The 25648-nt window shown below is 42.1% G+C and overlaps 1 protein-coding gene across 1 annotated transcript; it reads left to right on the top strand.

Annotated features, from left to right (window-relative positions):
- Positions 1-1836: 1836 nt before the first annotated feature.
- Positions 1837-24667, top strand: cpa6 (carboxypeptidase A6; the record flags this gene model as incomplete). The annotated part of the gene is made up of 11 exons (XM_080751733.1): positions 1837-1952; positions 6594-6669; positions 13176-13300; positions 15242-15356; positions 15942-16043; positions 16271-16375; positions 18499-18609; positions 18715-18805; positions 22454-22656; positions 23932-24016; positions 24441-24667. The coding sequence occupies 11 exons, from the start codon at positions 1837-1839 to the stop codon at positions 24665-24667; spliced, it is 1356 nt and encodes a 451-aa protein (XP_080607859.1).
- Between the last annotated feature and the right edge of the window lie 981 nt (positions 24668-25648).

A 25648-nucleotide genomic window follows, 5' to 3' on the forward strand; every position in this document is an offset into this window, starting at 1 on the left:
AAGCCAATCTTAGCCAATCAGGATGGAATATGAAAAATCTGAAAGACACGTTTTGTTTAATGACTATAGACATACTGTGTAGTGTGTGTACTGATTTGCATGATGTTTGGACAAAATCTGTAGGAGTAGTGTCTATGTTTTGCACAAATCGGCCTCCTGGTGGCACTATAACAGGCCCATGTGAAAAATGTGGGGCAGAGGTTCTTCTCAGTGTGCATGCACTACAGCTTCGCTGCCATCGTGCCAACGGTGCCGGAGAAAAAACTGTTCACAGACAGACGGACACACACGCGGACGGACACAGACGGACAGACTAAGGGTGCAAAACATAGTTTCGGCCTAGCCCCATATAGAACCTCACCCGCCACTGCATACTGTTGTGCTCCGAGATGAGGTCCTATAAAGCTATCCCAGGGCTGGTTCGGAACGCCTCCACGTCGAGTTAGAAAACACTTTTCCTGAAATTGTATCCAAAAAGTAAAGGTAGTAGTAAAGACTGTGGTTTCCTATCCCACGGTACATAAAACATGCACCAGGGCATGAAACAATCGCTTAAATCGTTAGTTTTGTAATGTTTCCCCATTCAACCGGAACTGTTGCCAGACCATACTGTAGTCTTGCGTAGCCAGGGAGCATTTGCAAATCGCGTTAGGCAACAGTCTGGCCACGCGAGACTACGCCGGGGGCTTTTCTGAATTTAATGAGACTGAATAAGCGATTTAAACCGTTTTCCCAACGCCCTGGTGCATGTTTATGTACCGTGGGATGGAAAACCATAGTCTGGGAGCATGAAACTACCTTTACTTTTTGGATACAATTTCGGGAAAAGTGTTTTCTAACTCGACGTGGAGGCGTTCCGAACCAGCCCTGGGATAGCTTTATAGGACCTCATCTTGGAGCACAACAGTATATGCAGCGACGGCTGAGGTTCTATATGGGGCTAAGTTTCTGCCATGCCTACTGGCCTGGCGGAGACAAATATACCTGCATGCAGCAATAGGTTTGTGTAATGGGTCCCACTACCAGAGTCCGCAACCAGGACGAGGCGTTTCACTTTTCACGTTTCAAGGACCCAGTTTACCTCGTTCCAAATAAAAAAAGGTAAACTGCTGCCCCAATACCTTCCCCATACCTTCAGTATGTCCTGACAACTGCACCCCACACTGTCTGGCATGGCCAGCCCTGGCCCCTGCCTATAGGTAGGCAACCCTACCTGGCGAGGATCTGCGCTCCGAGGAATGCCCTTTTAATTTCTGGTATTGTATTGTTGTAATAGTTCTGCAGAACATGATGGCACACCAACATTTTGCTACTTGTAGGCTGTAGCCTATATTATGTGATGGCAGTGGAGGCAGATCACTAAAACATGACATGAGCGCACAATGCGCAATCATCCGCAATGCACAATGCTCATGCTGGTGGCAGGGAGTGCACAACTGCACATTGGCACATGATGGAGAGGGATCCAGTTACAACTCTGACATCGGGTCACGTGACTCAGAGATCCTCCGCATTTTAAAAAGGCAAATACGCCTAGAGCTTCAAAGAGGTGGTAAATGCTTGCCCCGTACCAGTTGACCGACTTTCGCACCTTTTGCACCTCCATGCAGTTGTAAAAGAGAGCTTCAGGCAGCCTGACAGCAGCACATCACATCTTAACAACCAATGAGTTAGTTCGCAAACTTGTTGATGGTGTGCTGCTGGTGCGACTTGTTGAAGTTTAATTAAACATACCTGTTTCTGTTAAGTCGAACAGCAGCTTTTCAAGATAACTCGACATCATCTCAGAGGCGAGCTGGAGCTGAGGCATCGTTTGTCTTCATTCGAACCACAGGGATGGCACCGGACTCTAGGTGCGCATTCCGCGCCTCCGTTTTACTGGCATGTGTGATAATCTTCAGTACTGTGCTATGTCCCGTCGGTGCCTACCTCTACCACAACCGCTATCAAGGGTGAGTGAAGATTCCCATTCATTTTAATTTCTCGTGAACATGAGACGTGCAGCCATGAGCAATTATTTTTGTTGAGCGAAAGCAGCGAGACACAACAGGCATATAGGGGGGTCCTGGGGGAGTTGATCTGTATCATAAAATGTATCCAGAAACCACCTATAATGTAGCGACATTTAAAAAGAATGGCTGTGAGTACGAACAAAGCAAATCTGTTTTTCTCTCTTCTCTGTTTGGAATAGGCTGTCATTGGTTCTCAAAGTGGAGTCCGGGGACCCCGAGGGGATCCTTGAGGGAGTTCCAGGGGGGTCCCCACTCCCCAGCTAAATGACAGTTAGGAACCAAATGGACCCTTATGGAGTTATGGGTCTGTCTCTCATACTCGAGTTAAATTAGCATTGATTTTACAATATAAATGGGGTCCCAGAGATAGAAATGCCATTCAATGGGGGTCAGTAGCCTAATGCATGTCAAACTGGGGGTCCTTGAAATTAAAATGGTTGGGAATCACTGCTAGAGATGTAAAAATCCTCTCGTATGGGGGTCCCTGGCATATCTTTTCAAATGAGGGTCCGTGGTGGGCTAACAAGTGTCAATTTGGGGGTCCTTGACATGAAAAGGTTTGAGAACCACTGGGCTATGTTGTTCTCTGGTGGAGACTAAATAGCCCATAAATATCGCGTGGTGGTGTCTAACTCAAACAATAAGCGCACTGTATAGAAGGGGTAAAGTATGGAATCTTATCTTCTGATGGAAAGTGGATAAGCCTGTCCTTCATGTTCTAGTGCAGAAAAGGAGTATTCATGATAAGAGAACATCGGGGATGCTGCCGGCAGTCCATGCCTTGGTGCCTTGAACTTTAACATTTTTAATTGATCTTTACCCACAAGAGTCAAGACAAGCACAGAACTGACTCTAAAGAACAGACTACAGTCCTAACATTTTATTTTATTATAAGGTTATTATTTTTTTCTTCTCCAAAACGGATGATGTTGACGTGTTATGACAGGACAGGAGTCATACAGTAAAGTGCCATGTTGAACTTTTAAAACTGCTAATGAGGCAGAGCGTGGGAGTCTGGGAGAGGATCTGAGTTGTACAATTTGGGGGCAAGGAACATTGTTGTGCGATTTTGGGATACAGCTGTAATTGGACACATAATGAGCTACAGCATCGGAGTGAATAATGTGGTGGTGGGCATGTAAAAGTATTTATGGTGTGTGTGTTTTCACAGGAGCTTTTTGGTGTTGTGTCGGGCAGTCACAGTAGGACCTTTCCTGGTGGAAAGTCCACAGCCCCCCTAGATTCTGTCTCTCTCTCGCACGCACACACACACACACACACACACGCACGCACGCACGCACGCACGCACACACACATCCCACATTCCCCCTCTCTATCTGTCTCAAGCAGTTTGGATGCGTTCCAGTGTATGTGTACCACCAACTGTGTTGGTACTGCACACCAGACCAAGTCGCCTGTAACTGTGGTCTAACAAGGTAGAAAACCCAGGGCAAGCAAACAAACGTCCCAACGGGGAGCACTGCTAAGGAGCCCTATTTAACACAGAATTCTATGACATATGGTGGGTGTAGATAACCAGACGGAAGGGCCAGGCACAATGGGCCTTCAGTCTTTGCAGTTTAAAAGAACACTATTGACCACCAAACAGCAAACATCTTGTATCTATCTTCTGTCGACAGAGCGTCTGTGGGTTTAAATATCGGGATGAACAATAAGTTCACATCCTTACGCCTACGACTGGAGCTCCAATGTAGGATGATGAATAGCGTACAGTATACAGTATGAGACAGCATCTAGATATAGAGAGTTGGTCCCTTTTTTGACAGGGCTCCATCCATATAAACAAACAGATGCCATCCCTGCCAAATGCTGATCCCAATTTTGGAGAGTCCTAGACTGCAGATGACAGATGTTTTGGCAGATATTTTGTCCCCCAAATAAATTTAAAAACTTTTATTGAAGTTTCTTAAATTTATAATTTATCTTAAAGCAAAGAAGTACACATAATGTCAACTTTATTTTATTTAACCTCTTAAGGCCTATTCAAAATCTTGCCAATCAACAAGCTCATAAGGCTATCTGCAATCTTTGAAAATAATTGAAAATGTTCTCCTATAATGATATGCCCAATATAGTGACATCAGATTGAAAGCGGTTAAAATTTCAAACCGATATCGATCTGTCTCTAGCCTAGTAGCTACAGCCTGCAGACGCTTTCTTTCTACCCTAGGACATAAAGCTTTGAGTGACTGAGTGGACAGTGTATGTGTTCTAACAGAAGTAGTCTGTCAATTCCAAGTATCAGAAAGGGACAAAATGACACTCCAGTTTGGCCTACAACACATTTGATGTCTTTGGGAGCTGGGATGTCCTTATTGTTCAACTGACAAGTCAAAACACTACACAGTCAAATTCTCAGTTTTAATCTAACTCTCTGAGTGTGTAAAAAAGGGAATATCTCTTTTAGTATTTTCAGATTTCTACTTCTGAAGTCCATCTTGAATTACTGCTGTTGCCATGGGAAGCTGCTTTTTGAGGGCATGTGTTAAGAGGTGACCACTGAGAGAGGGGTGCCCTGGCTGGACTTTTAGTTTTTGCCTTTTTGCTCTCAACGCCAACTGGCCCAGTGCCACCTTTGTTTGGGGGGAAGGGGGGGGGGGGGGGGAGACACACTTCCTGTGTCACATTGTAAAAAGCACAAACAAGAAAAAACTTGAAATGCAAGAGACAAGAGGCACAGAGAGTAACTTGCAATGGGCCTTATGCAATGGGCCTGGTGTACAAGTCGTTTAATTTTAGACCTATACAGTATACAGTTTATAATTTGCCTCTGACATGCCTGCAATGCTAGTACTTGGACGGACCCACAAATAATTTAGACTCAATAATTTGCTGTTAGCCGGAATGATGAGGTGCTACTTTGTGTTGCCTTGTCTTACCTTTAACCCTTGATTGATTGATTGATTGATTGATTGATTCATTGATTCATTGATTCATTGATTGATTGATTGAATACTTTATTAACACAAAAAAGGCAGGGTGGCACAGATTTATACAAATGGATGCTATACATAAGCAGTGAACGATTAGGGATACTGGTGAAAAATATATTTTCCTTTGTTATGGTGTAATAAAAGAGACTTGCAGATATACACTCCTCTCCTTCTATCTGTTTCCTGTTGACAAAATAAAGAATGTCATGTCAGGAATTATAGTAACAGCACAAAGGGCCAAAATTGTCCCTTCATGTTGTCTCCAACAAAATGAATAAACCACACGTTTAATGTATTACATTGTTTATCTGACCACTAATGTCTTCTTATAGGAGGAGACAAAGAGCTTTGTTGTAAGCGTTAACATCATCCACTTAATGAATCTGACCATTTGAAATCAAGCCGGCTTATGTGTTTTTTTGTGGCTTTAGCTTGCAAAACACAAGCACCCCAGCACATCGATTTATCTTTCTCATAACGGTGTTCCCCTTTTGATGGTATTGCCATGTTTCTTTTTTTGTGTTTAAGGGTTTCTGCTCCTATCCAATGAACAATAAATCCACTGTAACTGTGGTTTGAGGGCCAGTACATTCATGTTCCCATCATAGTGGTGGGGTACATGTATATGTGTATAACCAGTAAGACTCCCTAATCGGGAGATAAGCTGTGTATAATCAGATAATGATGTGTCAGACAGATTGTTTGTCTGACGTCTGACGTCTGACGTAATGGACTCTATACCACCCTGAGCCTTTCTGCTATTCACCGTTTACAGTTAGTTCAAAATGCCGCTGCCAGAATTCTCACAAACACACACCGTAGAGCACACATAACACCGGTACTAGCTGCACTTCATTGGCTTCCCATCAAGTCCCGTATTGATTTTAAAATCTTATTAACATCTTATAAAGCATTACATGGGCTGGCCCCACTGTATATTAAGGACCTACTACACCCTAAGCCCAACACGCGCTCCCTCAGGTCCTCCGACAAAGGCCTTCTTATTGTCCCTACAACTAATCTGGTCACTAAGGGTGACCGGGCCTTTGCGGCAGTTGCCCCAAAACTCTGGAACGCTCTACCGCTGAATATAAAAAATGCAGAGTCAGTTGAAGGCTTTAAGAACTTGTTAAAAATGCACTTATTCCGTCAGCATTTTGTTTCATGAAGTGTTATTCTTATATTTACTTTTACATGACGGACTTGTGCAGTCCTTTGTTTGTTTCATTTGTTTCTTTTTTATTCTTGTGTTATTACTACTATGTGCCTTATTTTAACTTGTTTGTGTATACTTTTGCCCATTGTACAGCACTTTGTAACTTTGTTTCGAAAGGTGCTTTATAAATAAAATTTACTTACTTACTTACTTACTATCATCCTTTTGGCACTTCAACTGTAAGAGCCACTCCTTCATTTCAATTAAAAAGTGTCAACTTACATTCAGTACAAAAGGCGTTTGAGTTTCTCATCTCGAGATGCTTTAGGAACAATGTGCACTTAGTGAAATGGATCCAAATCTTGCTTAAGGTAAAAGTTATAGTGCGTTTGGGAATCATTGTTGCAGTGAGACACTTTATACAATGTGATAGTCACACGGTTGTTTTTTTTTTGTTTTTGTTTTTTGCAGCGATCAAGTCTTCAGGATAACAGCCAGCAATGATGAGGAAGTGCAAGTGCTTAAAAGAATCCTGGGGCATATCAAGGTCGGCTTTCATCTTCCTTGTTTGGTTTGCAGCTCATTTCTATTTTCTCTCCCTCTCCCTCTATTAGTGTATATCTTTCTTTCTCTTTCTACTTCCCTGTCATCTCTCTCTCTTTACACGCATGCATTGCACACACGCACAGTAAAAAGTATTACTTGCATACTTGCATTGTCAGCTGGAGTTAATCTATATTCTTTCATTCAGCAGCTAACCCTTCAAGTTCCAAAATGAAAACGTATGCCTGTTAGGCTGTGGAAATAAGTTCTGCATTTATGTAAAATCTTTATGTACTGTACAGTATGTTTGCCCTCTGATGTTATTGCAATTTAAAGCGCATTACATTTACATATTAAAATATCCCATTTCCTGTACTCCTTCCCTGCCCTGTCAATGCCAGTCCTCACAGCCAATAGTGCATCAATGTTGTACATTATGAAATAACTTCCCCCCTTATATACTTGTATAGTTTTCTATGTATATTATTTTCTAGGTTCTATGCAAATATATTTGAATGAACACGTTTTATTCTCATCCAATGTTTTGCCAACGCTAGTTTGAAAAGGAGCCATAGATAAACGATAATGTTCGATTTTCTTTCATTTCTCGTTTCCCTCAAGTCTGGCTCTGTTGGTGCCACAGTAGTCCCCATATGACACTTAAACAGGGATCATGGAGGAGGTGAGGCGTGACATGTGTGGGATGGGGTGGTGGAGTGACAGAGAGGACAGCTAGGGGACTGACTGCCACAGAGCCCAGAGTGAGACAGACAGTGAGCAGCCATGCGCGACCATAGTGTGGCACATCCAGGTCATCTTCACTATAGAGATAACAACAGTGAGAAACAGGGGCGTCACAAGGGGTGGGAAAAGTGGGACTGAGTTACTAGGGCCCAAGGAAGGTGGAGGGGCCTTAATTATTTTATACTTTAGATATTGAGAAATAGCAGATATACAAGCTCACAGCGCGCTGTGAGCTTGTAGATCTGCTATTTTGTTTTAAGTCGTGAAAATGTGTGCAAATCTTTGAATATATGTATTTTTTAAGTGAACATTTAACTAAAATGTTGCTTCTGGGGGTCCCTGGAACTAAATATTTTGATATGGGGGTCTGTAACCAAATACATATCATTTTGGGGTCCTTCACATGAAAAAGTTTGAGCACACTGACATAGAAACATATATACTATGGCATGAAACTCTGAGTTGCAAAACCATGTGAAGCTGTTGTGGTTCTTCAATACACTTACCGGTATATATATATATATATATAATTCTTTTTCAAAAAACCTTAAAAGGATTTGAAATATTCAAAGACTTGCACAAATGTTTGCGATTTTTCAAAAATAGCAGATATACAAGCTCGCAGCGCGGCACTCTGTGCCGTTCTGTGAGCTTGAATATCTGCTATTTTTCAATAGTTAAAGCACAAAATGTGAGTGAAACCTTGTACTCAGGGCCCAGAATTTGGTGCAACACCCCTTCAGCAGGTGCTTTGGATGGAGAGTTTTCATCATGATGGGACTGAATGAATTATTATTATTTTTATTTAGAAATATTATCTAGCCGTAAGGAAATAATAGACAGTGGTCTAGACGATCATGTGGTCTTTTTTGAAGAAAAGAAGAAATTGGAAAGCGAAGCAGCAATGAATCAGGCGACATGTGGTTAAAAGATACTAAAATCAGAGGGAAACCCAGAGGAATAGAGACATTTTCCAAAATCATTTGGGAGTAATTACGGCAGTCTCCAAAACAAGAGTGACCTTCCTTTGAGCATTGTTCTACGTTTGTAAATAGACAGGTCTGAGGGTTTGCGAAGCAAAAAAATCACACCTGTGTGAACTGAGCGGTGGTTTACCCCCTTCCTCCTTCCTCCCTGTGTGTGTGTGTGTGTGTGTGTGCGTGCGTGTGTGTGTGTGTGTGTGTGTGTGTGTGTGTGTGTGTGTGTGTGTGTGCCTGGCCTGGCCTGAAAACAGCGCCCCTCCCTTAACATGTGTGGTCCTAAAAGGTACTACACCACAGGCTTGAGGCTACATACAGACCCACCCACCCACATACACGGACACATACACGGATACACGGAGACACACACGGCCACGCTATGGAGACGGTGTGACCACCGCTCAAAAATATTGATGCAACTTTTGTAAAGGATGATTATTGTACTGTGTAGACTGACAGGAAACAAGGAGTGACACACAGCAAATGTTGTCAGGCTCAGGAATTGAACCTGTGGCTTGCTGTCACGCTGCATTAGAGACTACAGTAGGTCTATATGTGGTATTCGCCTTAACCGCAAGCCCATTGGCGCACCCACTTTAGTATTTCAGTATGTCAATAATATATTGCCAAAGAAAAATGGGCAGTGGGGTCAGTGTTTGGGGTACGTTATATGAGATAATATTTAAGATTCCATTGGTTTGGATGGGTAATATTGGTCCATAAAGTCTTTCATCGAGTTCACTTATTGCCAGTTTCAGATTTTTGTTCAGGTAGTCCAGGGTCAACACAGCTCTGAATGGGAAAAGGGCAAATAAAGACAACAAGCTAATGATGTCAGTAAGTTACTGTTGTATGCTGAAGGGGACTTGAAGAGTGATTGTTAGTGGACATGGCCATGGTAGGGGGTGGAGGTAGCCCTGAAACATGACGGTTGTTGATAATCTGACTTACGGTACGATACCTCGGTTTGCGGATGAGAATCCATTCGCGTCTACAAACTACACAAACATTCAAATTTCACAAACAAAGTGCTTAATTATCTATTAACTTTTTTTAAAAACTTTTTTTTAGTATTTTTTTAACTTTAAAAAAAATACTAACTTTGAAGCTAAAGAAAAAACTGCACGAGCCTAAGGACTATCTACTCTGTTAGTTATGAGAGGGCCCGCAAAATCTAGCAACAGGGGCAGCCGAAATCTAGCAACAGGGGCAGCTATGAAAAAAATCGACTAAAGCAGGTATGAAGGGGTATGATAAAATGCAGATTTAACCCTATATGTGTTTTGGTCTGAACGGCTCCTTTAAGCTTGAGTGAGCTTGTAGATAGGCTATTTTAGCCACTCTTTAACATCAATTTGAAAAAGAATCTGGCAGATTCGTTGATATATAGATTCTCGATTATTCGATTGATAAGACATCAACAGTGTGGGGTCTCTGCTCTATATGTAAAGTTTCTTGGCACAAACTTTTATTTAATTGATTTGAAATTAAAATAATCAATATTTGCAGCCCTAAAGGACAATAATAGACTACAATAGAATTGATAATCATTGTCCTTATAAACAGAATTAATAATACATGCATTGTTAGAGGACTGGTAATCTCTCGAGACAGCCTCAGAGTCGCTACGCTTCTGGAAAGGAAGAGAGACAGACCGAGTGGGCGTCGCCCTTTCTTTGATGATGTGGTTCCCAGATTTAGATTGGAGGACTGGTGAAACACACAGTGACAGACTGTATAGCATTGTCAAGCAAAAGAAAACCTGGGCTAGTGACTTATAATGTGTTGATTATAAAAAATGATATGAAATGTGTTCAAAAGACATTACAGTAAATCTGACTGCTATGTTATCAAACATAGCCAACTTCAGGGTGCTAATTTAACTCTGACAGTGTTTAGATATATTTGCTCTCACGAGAAATAAAAACTAATTGCTAAATTATAGATTTCATTACCTGCAACATAACCTCATATGTCATGTTTGGCTGACAGAACAATGTTGAAACATTTAATGCTTGGTGTACTTGCCATAAACGTGCACCAGTATACTAGTATAGTCTCTACTCTTGAGAACACCAAATCCAAACTACTCCATGTGGATGATTTTCAAACCCCCTCCAGCTCTAAACTAAGTTAAATGAATCTCGTCTGTGTTCTGCAAACCATTAAACCATTTGACATATTAACGAGCATGTGTGCCAGCCGACATGTCTCTACCCCCATGCTACAAATGAGAGCCAGCTGAACGTGGTCGCACATTTGTTAACACGACTGCATGTTCTGTTTCTCTGTCCTTCTTTGCTTTATTTCTCTCTCTCTCTCTCTCTCTCTCTCTCTCTCTCTCTGTCTCTCTCTCTCTCTTTCTCTCTTTCTCTGTCTATACCTGTATTGCCTGATTTATGCGCTGTCATATGAATGATTATAGACAACGTTGTGGATGTGAACGTTGAGCTTGTAGATCTATTTTCAGCATACGATACCGTCGTACAATGGAGGATGAATCTCTCTCTCTCTCTCTCTCTCTCTCTCTCTCTCACTCTCTCTCTCTCTGTTAGTTTATCAGTGTTAGCACATGGTGTCTGTGTTTATTTGGCCGGCCAGTGTGTCTGGCTGATGGCTAGGTTGTTTCAGCTAAAGCTGAACAGGCTGTACTGTCAGCCACAGTCAAAGGTAGGGCCTTGCCTTGTTAACATGGGTCAAACGGTAGGGAGTGAAACCGCTTCATGTGCAACTAATTGGTTCTCTTGCAGTTTGTATGTTGCTCCATTGACAGAATTTGGAGTCATCAACATTCTCTGCATTCGCCGCACATCATGAAGGAAGAGACTAGAATGGTAACCTTCGGGGCACGGTGGCACAGTCAGTATAGTGCTGTCGCCTCACAGCTAGAAGGTCAGTGACATCACCACCAGGAATGCTAGTCCCTCATTGGCTGTTAATGATGACGTTGCCAGAAATGCTGGTCCCTGATCGGGCTACAGGCTTAAACAACTGGCGTTGGTAATAAGAAAGAAATTCAATGAAAAAGAACAAAACAAAACAAAATATAGATACTATAAAAACTGGTCAAACATTGGCCACGTTGTCAAATAAATTAAGAAAGAGAAAAAAAGCTGATCTACAAGCTCACAACGCCTGGCTATTTTCACAATATTTATCTGTGGAACTGAGTCAAACTAATTGTAATGCCTCACCTCCTACAATTCTATGTGCTTGTCAAGCTGGGGGTTCCCCAGTTCAAATATGAATATTTTGGTGGGTCGTGGCCTGAAAAGGTTGAGAACACTGCCATACGGGAGGGCGCCTATCACCTGTGTTGTCGTCTTCAGAAATGGACGTCGCACAACATGACACTTAAGAGGAATTGACGTTCCACTTATCTAAACAGCCTTTCCTCTCCTCTTCTCGTTTCCTACATGCTTCCTCAGTGGGAGGGACTAACATGCAAGGAGAGGACACAAATGTAGGAAATGACGATGTAATTTAAGGACCTGAGATGCTGCCTAGGTGGGGTTGGCGAAAGGGCCTTTCTGTGTGGAGTTTGCATGTTCTCCCTATGTCTCCTAGGGTAGGTACCCTCACCAAAAACATGCAGTAATCCTTGTCTCTATACTGCCTCCCCCTGGCCAGCTGGGGCGCCTGATGGAGGGGAAAGGAACTGGTTGGAATAACGTGTTCCTTCCATGTGTGTGTGTGTGTGTGTGTGTGTGTGTGTGTGTGTGTGTGTGTGTGTGTGTGTGTGTGTGTGTGTGTGTGTGTGTGTGTGTGTGTGTGTGTCATAGTATGGGGCTCCTTCAATGCCTTTAATCTCACCGAATTGCCCGACTGCATGTACATTAACACGTGACGTCATAGATGCGTGCCCGTGACGTGCGCGCGCATCAAAGCGTGTGCGTGTGCCATGTGAGCGCGTTACCATTGTAAGTCAATGTAAAATCACACGACGCAACCACAAGTTCAGTCACGCTCGGGGGTATGAGGTACGCGTACGTGAGAGTTTTGGCACTCATGGAGCGTTTGATTATGGCTCCCTGCGTAGCACAGCTCACATGAGCATGTCATGTATATTTCCCATTGACTTACCATTGTAAGTCACGTGACGCGTCACGTGACACGACCAGATCAGATGCGACCAGATCAGATGCTCCAACAATGCCAGCTCTCAAATGAAAACTACGTGTGAACCTGTAAAGGTACACGTTTTCGTGTAAAGGTTACATGCTACGTTTAACTTTAATGCCAAAACGTGTACCTTTACAGGTTCACACGTAGTTTTCATTGGAGAGCTGGCATTGTTGGAGCATCTGATCTGGTCGCATCTGATCTGGTCGCGTCACGTGACGCGTCACGTGACTTACAATGGTAAGTCAATGGGAAATATACATGACATGCTCATGTGAGCTGTGCTACGCAGGGAGCCATGAGTGCCAAAACTCTCACGTACGCGTACCTCATACCCCCGAGCGTGACTGAACTTGTGGTTGCGTCGTGTGATTTTACATTGACTTACAATGGTAACGCGCTCACATAGCACACGCACACGCTTTGATGCGCGCGTCATGGGCACGCGTCTATGACGTCACGTGTTAATGTACATGCAGTCGGGCAATTCGGTGAGATTAAAGGCATTGAAGGAGCCCCATAGTATGTGTGTGTGTGTGTGTGTGTGTGTGTGTGTGTGTGTGTGTGTGTGTGTGTGTGTGTGTGTGTGTGTGTGTGTGTGTGTGTGTGTGTGTGTGTGTGTGTGTGTGTCTTCTTTCTCTAAATATCCTTTCCCATCTCTCAGGTGGACCTTTGGCAGCCCAACAGTGCCTCCCTGATACGTCACAACGCCACTGTGGATGTGCACGTGAAACGCAACGACACGCGAGGCCTACGCGCACGCCTGAAGCAGGAACATATAGGCTATAAGTGAGTAACTTACGAGAACACAGTCCCAATCCCTACTACACTGTAAAACCCATACTTTGGTTGTAAGCCAAGGGTCTTCAACCCTTAGCTGAGAGGGAGATGAAGCAGGGACCCCCCTCTACATATTGTTATGTGTGATGGAGATTCTCATCGATTTCATAGATAGATTCATAGGCTTGTTTGACACACTTAAAATCTTAAATCGTCGATACTTGACCTATCATTCTGTACTTGGGCTGCTCTTTTTTTTTTTTTTACCTCTACACCAAACCTATTTGCCAAAAATAGCTGATTTACAAGCTTTCAACGCCTCGTGCTGCTGCGAGGCGTTGAGAGCTGCTATTTTTGGCTAAAGTTCTCTTCAGACTCAGAGAATAGGGATGTGAGGGTTCAATTTGTTCATTCATTTACAATAATTATCCTATCACACAAGGATTTGGCGGCCCCCCTGTAGTAACTCTGAGGACCCCCTAGGGGTCCCGGACCCCCTGTTGAAGACAGGTTTAATGCTGTTGTATTTTGCTAAATGTTTGAAAATGTGCTCATGCCCGAAATAGGGACACCAGGTTGAGAATATGTTGAGAATCTGTCAGAGTAATTTAATATTCAGGACTCTGCACTCTCCCTAGTACTACATGTTGAGTCCACTTCAAGAAGGAAGGAAAACATGTGTCACCTGAAGGATGTTGTGATAGCACAGCCTAGCCTATATTACTGTGTGCAGTACCTATGATATATGATTTGCAGAGTCAGGCATGGTTTGCACACACACACACACACACACACACACACACACACACACACACACACACACACACACACACACACACACACACACGGAGAGAGATGGGGAATGACACACAGCAAAGGTAGTTGCAATCAGGACTCGAACCCACGACACACTGTCTATGTGGTATGCACCTGGACCGGCAGGCCAGCGGGCACCCCAGATGTTTTACTTAATTAGGCCTACGAACACTGACACCTCTAAATTCTCAGTCAGGATTTACTGTCAGAATTTACAACCAGACCCCTCTGTTTCTGCTCCCAGACCTACAGAGCTATACTACTCACAAAAGAGTGTTGTTTTTTACAAGACATACCAAATAAACCAAACAGTGAATTCACTGCAGCCCTCTTGCCATGGGCAACAGCAGAAAACGTGTCCTCATGACCACTGCCTCTTTATACAGTATGCACAAGTCCACTTTCTTCAAGGGTAAAGTAAAGTTGCTGAAGTGTACTTAGTTTTCTCAACTTTAGTAAGCATACAGTACGTGATAACAGCAAGGTTACAGGGGCACAACGACTTGTTGTGTTGCCAAGCTGAGTCAACAAGGACTTTTTCTATTGATTTTCTCAACTAAAACATCAACAATAACAACAGTTCAGTTCCATATACAGAGTACAGTATATACCGGTAGTAGTATATGGTCCAGGAGAGTACATACAGCATTCATGGTCACCAGAGCAGAGAAATATTAAACAATGGAGTTGTACAAAATAGCCCCTCAGCTCAGTCAATTATATTGACTGCACTTAATTAATAGAATATTCAATGGTTTCCCCAAATGTCTTACAAAAAATGAGTTTCCCACCAATACAGTATCAACTTATCTAAAGTGGTAGTGTCAGAGTCCACAGTTGAACAGCAGGAGAATCATCCACAATCCACTACTTGTCATTACAGCTTTCCTAGCTAGTGAGTACCACACTTTTACAAAAGTGCTTTTAATTGCAACCCTATCAAAACAGAGCAGCATACATATCACATGCTGTGCATCTAGCGAAGTTGCTGAAAATCTAAGTGACAGGGCAATATCCTTCAATGGACTACAGGTCATCTTTCCAATATGACCTCCCATTACTGTAAAGGTTGTTGTTGGTGGTTGGCTGAAACTGTCCATCTCAATCACGTCTCTCTCTTTCTTCTCTCCACAGGGTGTTCATCTCCAATCTGCAGAAGGAAATTGAAAAGCAGACGGGATATCGCTCTTCTCGGAAGCGGAGGTCAGAGTCTCGATATGACTATGAGGTGTACCACTCCCTTAATGAGGTAAGGTGGCGAGTGCATCCTCCCTCTTCCATCGCTCCTTTTTCCACTCACTGTCATTGTCATATTATTATAAGCACAAACAACACCACATGCTGGCTCGGGCACCAACTTTAGGGTGTTTATATTCCCAGACTGAGAAGGAGTCTTTGAGATGTGCATTGGCATTCAGGCTTTTTTGAACTTTAATCTGTTAGTTCCGATGAAACAGCTTGGACCCCATGCATTCCACACACAGATAGAGGGAACAAGTATTGGAAGCCAAACAAATCCTTCACTACCCAGCACTTAATTGAACCTATCTTTCACACTGGAATCTAAAAGACACACACACACACACACACACACACACACACACACACACACACACACACACACACACACACACACACGCGCGCGCGTGCGCACACACAAACACAGAGCCCAGACAGCCACTCTGTTAAGCCTCAGATCTCAAGTCTGCATTCAATTGATTGGTGAAAAATAAGGAAGGGGTGGGGGAGGGGGGGGAGCTAATTCAGTCAGTCTGTAAAATGTCTGTGAAGATGTCCTCAAGAGACCTTGCACTGTGCGGGTTCCCCTCCTCAGATCCAGAACTGGATGTTGGAGATGAACCGGACCCATCCTCACCTAGTAGACATGTTCTCTATAGGGAGGTCCTATGAAGGGAGACCCCTGTATGTGCTTCAGGTAAAAATGGGTGGGGGTGTGTGTGCGTGCAATGTGCATGCGTGCGTGCGTGACTGTGACATTTGTGTGTGTACGTGTGCATGTGCATGTGTGTGTGAGTGTGTGTGTGTGTGTGTGTGTGTGTACACCTGTACAAATGTGTTCATTATGGTATATTGAGATGTGTCTGTATGTGTATGCCTCTGCCTCCTGTCAACCTGATGGACACTGCTTTTGTCTCCTGTCAGCTAGGAAAGAGAAGTCGCCCGCATAAGAAGGCTGTGTGGATAGATTGTGGCGTACATGCCAGGGAGTGGATAGGACCTGCCTTCTGCCAGTGGTTCGTCAAAGAGGTATCCACCTTGTTTGCTCAAGTCTTGTGCTAGCGCATACACTACTAAATCACAGTGTTTGAGTTTTTAAGAGCTTGTTTGGACCATAATCACTGAACGCATTTGGCCGGGTCTCAACATGAATTATTTGCATCGCTGAACACCTGAATGCTGATCAATAGCAAGCACTCTGTCCTCTGCAATCTCTACGGCCTTTAAATAAAAGGGAAAATAATGTTTAATTTAGATGTAATTCACTACAGCCATAAGCATCTTAATTAAGAACCTCTGGGGAGACCAGGCCAGAGCTAAAAGTAATTGTAAATACACGTCTTTGTTTTATCCTGCTTACTGTATGTGGAGTTTTGCTGTTTAACTCATGTCACAGGGAAGAAGAGGAACTCCCTCCACTTGTACAACAATCCAATAGTGTTTACACAGTTGGTTCTAAAAATATTCTTTTGTGAGACTGGTCATACTAGTCCAAAAAACAACCAACTGTGTAAAAAATAAAAAAAATAATTCCCATGCTACACTTAGTCCTGTAAGAAAATGTATTACAATTGATGGACAATAAAGCAGATCAAAGTGCTTTTGCACAGAACATTAAAAGCATTAAGACAAAGTGCAAAAGAAACAAAAAATAAATAAAAATAAAATAATGATTAAAGAGTGAGAGGATAGAAATTAACAAAATGAATAATCAGTAGTACGTCAATAATAGGCAGCCGCAAACACAAAAGTATTTTGCTTTGATTTCAAAGTACTGGGAGTTGTAGCAGCTGTGTTCCAGATAATGTGGTGCATAAAATCTGAGTTCTGCTTCTCCACGTTTTGTTTTGACTTTTGGTTTGAATGGTTCATCAGAATATCAGAAATGTATTTTGGCCCTAAACCAATCAGTGCTTTATAAACCAACAATAGTAGCCTATTTTAAAATGAATTCTTTGACACACAAGAAGCCTGTGTAATGATGTGAAATTGGAGTGATATGATCGAGTTTCTTGGTATTAGTAAGGACAACAGGAGCTGTCTGATCGATTTGTTTAGGGAGACCTGTAAAGACACCATTATAGTAGTTGAGTCTACTCAATATAGATTCAACAACAGGTTTTTCCAAATCCTGCAGAGAGATAAGTCCTTTCACCCTTGTAATTGTGTAATTGTCTTAAAGTGGCTGTTGATTTCCGATGGAATTACTCATGTCATGGGAGTAAAGAATGGGTGGAATGCAAGAAACAGCAAGAGAAAACTAGAAAGGCAGAGGTAGAGTGAGATACAGTCAGTATTTATTAAATAAAAACAAGGGAGTGACAATTAAAACAATCAATTTATGAGAGACTTTACTTGTACTGACAGTGTCTTACAATCTTGAGCAGGGGTCTTCAACAGGGGGTCCGGGACCCCTAGGTTTTTTTTCCTTTTATATATTAACCACGTGAACTCTAATGTCCGTATTCTGAGAACTTTAGCCAAAAATAGCAGATCTACAAGCTCACACAGCCTCGCGCTGAGGTGTTGTGAGCTTGTAGATCGGCTATTTTCGGCAAAGAGGTTTGGTATAGAGGGGGAAAAGAGCAAACTAAGTATAGAGTGAAAGTATTGACAGTTCAATTGGTTAAATATCTGAAAACACAAATTGACATGAATCCAACATACACTGATGATTGTGCTGTCAAAGGATGACACTATATGGAATCAATATGAAAAAAGGTTGTGGGGACTGGGGGTCCCTGCTTCATCTCTCTCTCAACTAAGGGGGTCCTTGACCTGAAAACATTGAAGACCCCTGATCTTGAGTACTCAGTGATGTAGTAACTCAGATAGGCCACAGGAGGGCAGGGTGCTTTGTCTGTTGAAAACCACCCAGGCTCATTAACCTTGGCCTGTGTCTAATTACAGAGAAGGAATTAGTAGTGTTACCCTACTGCCAAGATCTCCTCTCTCCAATCCTCCTTTATAGTCTGGAGTATTAACTGTCGTCGTGTGTCTAATGAACTGTGGCTGACGAAACCCTTAGCACACATTGTAAAGGGGTGGTAAACTCTGGTGAAATCTGTGACGTTGGATTGTCTTTTGCAAAGTTCAATTACTGTTGGATTGCAGTTTGACCGAGTGCATTGGGTGATCTTTCTGTCGTATAGGCCCTCAACTCGTACCAGTATGACTCTGTGATGAGAAGACTAATGAACCAACTTAACTTCTACATCATGCCCGTCTTCAATGTGGACGGTTACCACTTCAGCTGGACAACAGTACTGTAACTTTATCTTCATTCACTATATGCACATCATTTCCGCCTTATAATCGATCAAACTGAGTTCATTCTAATGTGTGCCGAATCTGCCGATACTCCTTAGGACCGGTTCTGGAGGAAAACGCGGTCCAAAAACCACAAGTATCACTGCCGAGGGGTGGACGCTAACAGGAACTGGAAAGTAAAGTGGTGTGGTGAGTTTGATTAAAAATGTTTACTTATTGTTGCTATGAAAGTGAATGAAATCAATTGAAAAATACTGTCAGGGATAGTGTTTCTTGCTCATTAAATAAGGCTTTAATGAACTGCTTTAAAAAAAAATTAACTTCACTATTAAATTAACTTATTTCTGTCTCACTCCCCTGCTCACCCTCAAATAAAAAACAACATATACACATACAAACACACGTGTAATTACACACTGCTTCTCCACAATTGCTATCTGTGGCGTCTCTTGGATCTAATGAGCATAACTTGGATTTAAATGTGTGATGATGGAAGTGATTGTTTGATTTTATCTAGGATGGGGGCGGTTTGTAAAATCATCATCACTATGGGGAGATCGCCCTGAGAGAGTAGGGGAGATAGTAATGGCAGAGCAAAAACAGGCAGGGACTGCGACAGAGAAGAGGAGAAGATGAGAGATAGAGAGATGATGAAAGATAGGGCAAAGTGAGCGTTTTCACACAACATGGCCATTTTGCTCTTACAGTATCTACAGTAAGTATGTTGAAAGTGCAAAGTGGCAATATCACAATAATCATCATGGATATTTTTTATGATATTGTGATGCCAAAATGTTTGCAAGGTTACACAGTAAACAAATGAATTCATGCTCACAGTAACTGCATGGTAATGATCAGTTGCTTTGTCAACAAAACAGACGTGTTGAACTGACACTTTATACCCCATCTTTCACAATGCAATTGAGTTAAATTTGCATTTATAACAGTCAGAATTGTGTACTATTATGATACCATATTACTGTCATATGACTACCACTACAATTCCACTGTGAATCGATAAAAGCTAATATTGAATTATCTCCCAGCCATACACCCTCCATACAAAAGATAAACTACATTGCAGTTTATATCCTCTTGCCTTGTGCTACTTTCCCTAACTCCATTGTACTTGTTGTCTTCTGAAGACCATAAGGAACAAGCTGTTCTCCAGGACACCCCCTGGAGGAAGAAATTAAACACATAGTCTGCAAAACTCTGACTGAGTATTCAGTAAAGATTGCTCAAACAAAAATGATTACAGAGCAGCTCTGTGCATTCACTGCTACAGCACAGAAAGGACAGGAAGCAACACATCTGGCAGTGATATGTACGTAATAGGGTTTCCGCTAGGCATTTTTGGGGCCGGCCACCGTGGCCGGCAGGATTATAGTTTACCGGCCAATCAATTAATTTATCGGCCATATTATATTGAACGTCACACGTGTTTGCAGATGAGATACTGTATGTGCATGGTGCACATAATAATTACCCCATTTTATGTGCTGGGCTTCCTTAATTGCTCTTTATCACAGATGCAATTGAAATCTGTTCCTGAGTTAACAAAATAATATCCTTACTACTTATGTTATGTAGTAGTATAAAGAAGTGAATAGGTTAAAGTGGGCGCGCAACACAAGCGAACCGTTTGCGCGCCCTGCCACACAGTAGACTACGTGGCCTACAAATTAATAAGTTAATTGTATTCTATATGATTTTGGCTTCACCGTCTCATGAAACCTTTATATGCAAACACACAACATTTGTTTTGTTTTGTTAATGTTATGTTGGTGCAAGGAAGGTTACTAACTTGCCTCTGTTGCTTTGACCACGATGGGATCACATCCATGCGATCAGAAAGTCATTATAATATCCACGATTCCACAGAGTTCGGGTCCCTTTTTCATTATCGTCTACTCTGGGTCCAGCTTGGTCTAGAACCCCAGTTCTGTTCTGATTATAACACTAGCGCATTAATGTAAGGCTATCAACTTGACGGAGCTGTGAAACGTGATGTGTGCTTCTCCGTAAGGCCGTGTGCTTGTCTAAAATAGCAGACATACAAGCTCACAGCGATGCGCGTTTCGACTTGTTGTGAGCTTGAAGCTCCTATATTTCCAATGCACGTAACATAGAGATGGGATTTATGGCTATTTGAAGTGAGCCGGATCTCTGGGATCCGTTCCTTTCAAAGAGCCGTTCAAAAGACTAGCGTGCTTTTCCCACCACTGTTCAGGAACGGCTCCCTACTGTGAACCGTTCATTTCAAAGAGCCGTTCAAAAGACTTGATTCGTTCGCGAAAGTCCCACCTCTAACAGCGCAGCATGAAGCAGCTCCGCTGTCGTCAGACTCACAGAAGACAGAACATGATACAAATTTAAAATTATGATAGGTTTTAATGGTTGTAGCTTACTACTTTAGACAAATAATTATGTGAATAATAAGATTAAATGATAAAATAGCCTAAGAGGCATTTTCCCAGCCGGCCACGGTGGCCGGTGGACTTTATAATTACCGGCCAATGAAACATTTAACCGGCCAATGGCCGGTAAATACCGGCTAACGGAATCTCTGGTACGTATATGTGGAGCACAGAGAAAGATATTTCCACAAAATGATGCTGAAACCCGTAGAAATGTTATTATCTACAGAATGTGTCATCAGGAGGACCAATGCCATTTTACGAGCTTATAATGAAACACTCACTGTCTCTTGGGGTCCATTTTGGATTTGCATAGAATGTCCGGTCTAATGTCATTTTTTATGTCATTAATTGCTACAGAAGGTCACCATGAGAAATGTCACAGCTTGTCCGTGTCCGTGTAGAGTATGTGTAGACGACTTGTATGTACACTGTGGTTCTATGGGTTTGTCTGTGGTTCTATGGGTTTGTCGCTCTGACATCATGCTCTGATGTCACTGTGATGTCATGGGAACCACTCTTAACCGAATGGGTTTGCCGCTCTGACATCACACTCTGGCTTGATGTCCCTTTTATGCCCATATATGGAGATCGCTGATGTCATCACGAGTCACACTTGCATCATGCACGCTCTGGCTTGATGTCCCTTTTATGCTCATATATGGAGATCTCTGATGTCATCACGAGTCACACTTGCAAATTAATTACGTCCTTGTCCGTTTTATGTCCCATATATGGAGATCCCTGTCCCGATGTCATCAATATTAAGGGCATATCTGGGAATGCCCATATTTGGTAATGCCCGTATATGACATCACATTGTTGACTATCATGCAGGGGACTCCATACTGTATATGGGTATTGGGTAACTGGTCCGATATACATCACTGGCCAGATGGCCAAGGGCGAGGTTGCATGTCGCCCTGAGGCGTCTTACTAGTATTGTTGACAATTAACTGAAGGTATTGTCCACCATGTGGTTTGTTCTATTTATGGATATCGGCTAATTCCTGGATGATTTTCATATGCAACATTAATCTAACCTAATATTTGTGGCTGGTGATTTCCTGTGTGAGTTAATCCTTTTAATTTAGATCAAGCCTGGTCTTGCCTGTGGGTTGCTGCAATGTCTTATATTTCATGTTTGTTTTCAAATCATTCATTTACATTATTCAAGGGCACAGACAAGGATGTGAGCTTTGGTGTCTTCAAAAGTCACCGAAAATGTATTCAGAATAATTTATTGACATTGGAAATGTAGATTATAACAACTCGATTTTAGTCTTTGATTTCTAACGTAATTGTAATATCTAAATTATACTTCACTTGGCCATGATGCTTCCCGAAATTAACTGATTTTCAGTGAGTGTCACAGCTCTAAAACAATTTAGAAGTTCATCTCCCTCCTCTCCTGCAGATGAAGGTGCCTCTACTCATCCCTGTGATGACACCTACTGCGGGCCTTATGCAGAGTCTGAACCTGAAGTCAAGGCCGTTGCCAATTTCCTGCGGAAGCACAAGAAACGTGTTAAAGCCTACATATCCATCCATGCCTACGCCCAGATGCTACTCTATCCGTACTCCTACAAGTACGCCACCATCCCTAATTTCAGTTGTGTGGTAAGGGAGTTGTTATTACCAGATTATAACACGTTTAACTAATAAACCAGTAATCAATTTGTGATTCAAGGGGAATTCTATTCCAGGATCAGTGAATAGCTAGAACTTCAATGTCCTGCTGAAGGATGTCGTTAACCAAAACCATGTAGAAATGAAAGGTTGTTATCAATTCAATTCAATTCAAAGGAGCTTTATTGGCATGAGAAAACATACGTTTACATTGCCAAAGCAAGTTTCAAAACATAATAAAAACAGTTGAAAATGGGGAAGATATATACAGTTGGAGGGGATACAGCATTGTGTAAACCAGCGCTATTCAACCTGCGGCCCGTGGGCCACATGCGGCCCCTGCGGCAAGTCTATGGGGCCTGTCATGGTCATACCAATACAAAAATAAAATCACTACTAAACATTTGTTTTTGTTCCAAAAGAAGAAACTTCATCATTTCATCATTAATCATTCCATGGCGATCTTTTAGTTCAATGAGGTTTGGCGTTAGATGGAACTGTGGCTGTCTTATGTGTTTCCTTAATTTTTAGACTACTCATTGTCTAAATGTGTAAAAATGTCTTAGCTTACGGCCTTGGACTTTTTGTATTTTGCTGAATGGCCCCTGAGCCGTCTTAAGTTGAGTAGCCCTGGTGTAAACAGCGCTATGTCACATTTTGTCGTTATGTACTGTATGTACAGGTTATGAGGCTTTTTGGTACAAATATCAGAATTTCTTTTTTCTCAATCTAATTTCAATAGCATACAAATGAAGGAAAAGAAAAAAGACTCACATTTAAAACGTGTTTAAAGGTAGCAGCTCTGTTTATACTGTATGTGCAGTAGGCCTGGATGCCGTTCAATGGTTTGTAGACCTTTGGTTTGTTATCATTAGCAATCATTAAACAAAAGTTGCACAAAGTTGCGGCATAGCTCAGGGGTAGAGAAACCGTTATTAGAGCACGAAGGGTTCCCGAAGGGTTCCCAGTTCGAACCCGGGCTCCCCCTGAGTTAATGTCGAAGAGTCCTTGAGCAAGACTCTGAACCCCTAATTGCTCCTGGTGAGTAGGTTGGTACCTTGCATGGTTTCTTCCGCCACCAGTGTGTGAATGGGTGAATGTAATGCACAATCTATGTAAAGCGCCTTGGATAAAAGTACTATATAAATGCACCATTTACCATTTACTTATAAATTACTGATAGCATAAAATCATAACAAGAGATTTGCATGAGGAAATGATCACTAACTAAATGACTAACTGGCTATAATGCTTTTCTGTGTGCAGGAATCAGCGGCCCATAATGCAGTGACAGCCCTGTACTCTGCCTATGGAGTGAGATATAGATACGGACCTGCCTCCACAACCCTGTGTAAATATCACACTTCCAATAGTCATATTTGTCTGTTGACACAAAAGTATTTACCTCTGAAATTGTCTCAGCATAGATCTGTGGTAGTTGATCAAGGAGTGAATACGTTTATAATTCAGGCATTTAGCAGACGCTCTTTATCCAGAGCGATTTACAATAAGCAAGGACAAGCACAATATGAAAGCACTTACAATCTGACATTTACAATACAATCAAGGTTGGCAATCTAGTATGTATCAGGGCTAGGCTTGTGCATTCATTGTGGTGAAAGTTGTGAATGCCAAAAAATGCCAATTACCGGTAGGAATGAAGCACACGTTTCTTGTTTAGAGTGATTTGGGCTGTGCATAATATTCATAAATGCGTATTCGTCAAAATACAATAACGATTCCACGCACTTTAATTGTCTTTCTATATCCTCCAGATGTGAGCTCGGGCAGCTCTATGGACTGGGCCTACAGGAACGGAATCCCGTATGCCTTTGCTTTCGAGCTGAGAGACACAGGATACTTTGGCTTCCTCCTGCCTGAAGCTCTTATCAACCCAACCTGCACAGAGACCATGAGGGCTGTGAAGGCCATTGCATCAGGATTGCTGAAGAAATGTGACATTGACATTGACAGAGACAGAGACAGATTCCCATATTTATGATCATACAGCAAGGTCACTGCTCTACTCTGTCAGCTGCACTTATCTTGACACTGTGTGGCGCACGGTGGCTCTGTATTCTCCCAGATGCTCTCAGGGTAAGAATTGTAAAGGACCTGGCCTGGTGGCGTCTTTATTTAACCACATGAACCCTAGAGTACATATTCTGGGCATTGAAAGAAAAAGGCGAACATTCAGCGAGAATAGTCAAATCTATCATGCGCTGTAAGCTTTTAGATTGACAATTTTGGACAAAGAGATTACAGACCTCTGGGGGATCCCGGTCAGTAAAGTAAATAAGTAGGGTTTAAGTGGTTACGGACGGTTGTACCATTTCCTTGTCAGAGGAGTATTATAGGAACGAACAGTGGTGGGTGGTGGTGTGCTATTGTGCCAAAATGTTGCTAAGATCCTCAAAACAATCTCCCTGTGCAGTGTATACATTGAGTGGTACTAGAGAATGGGTGCAAAGTGCTTAAAGATCAACTGAGCTGTTTACAACCAATGGTGGCTGGCCATGTTAGCACTTGAATGCAGATTGAAACAGATTTATTTTGTCATGGTGTGACGGCACTTTTCTATAAGGAATGATTTAAGATTGTATTGTCTTCCAAAGGTGCATTATGTTACCAAGGACCTTTTCAAAAGGTCTAACTGTAGCCATTTTCACAATTACAATTAATTCTGATTATTTCTCTTTGTCTTATTTTGAATTGCTCTCTTTCATATTTGATCAGATTTTTTAAACATCTACCGTTTACCTGCTTAGCGGTGCGTTTATTACTGCAACATGATTATTTACAGTAGGGATTGACTTCAGTTGAAATGTTTTGGTGTGATCTACCTTTGAGTCTGAGTTGTGTCAATATATTGTATGCCTAATTTTGTATTTTAATTCAGGTATGAATCAAGGAAAATGTCAAAGCAATGTTTACTTTTGATAGACAATGTACAGGACTTTGTTTTATGTTTTTTACAGATTTA

Source organism: Nannobrachium achirus, assembly GCF_963921795.1.
Source record: "Nannobrachium achirus genome assembly, chromosome: 21".
Classification (NCBI taxonomy): domain Eukaryota; kingdom Metazoa; phylum Chordata; class Actinopteri; order Myctophiformes; family Myctophidae; genus Nannobrachium; species Nannobrachium achirus.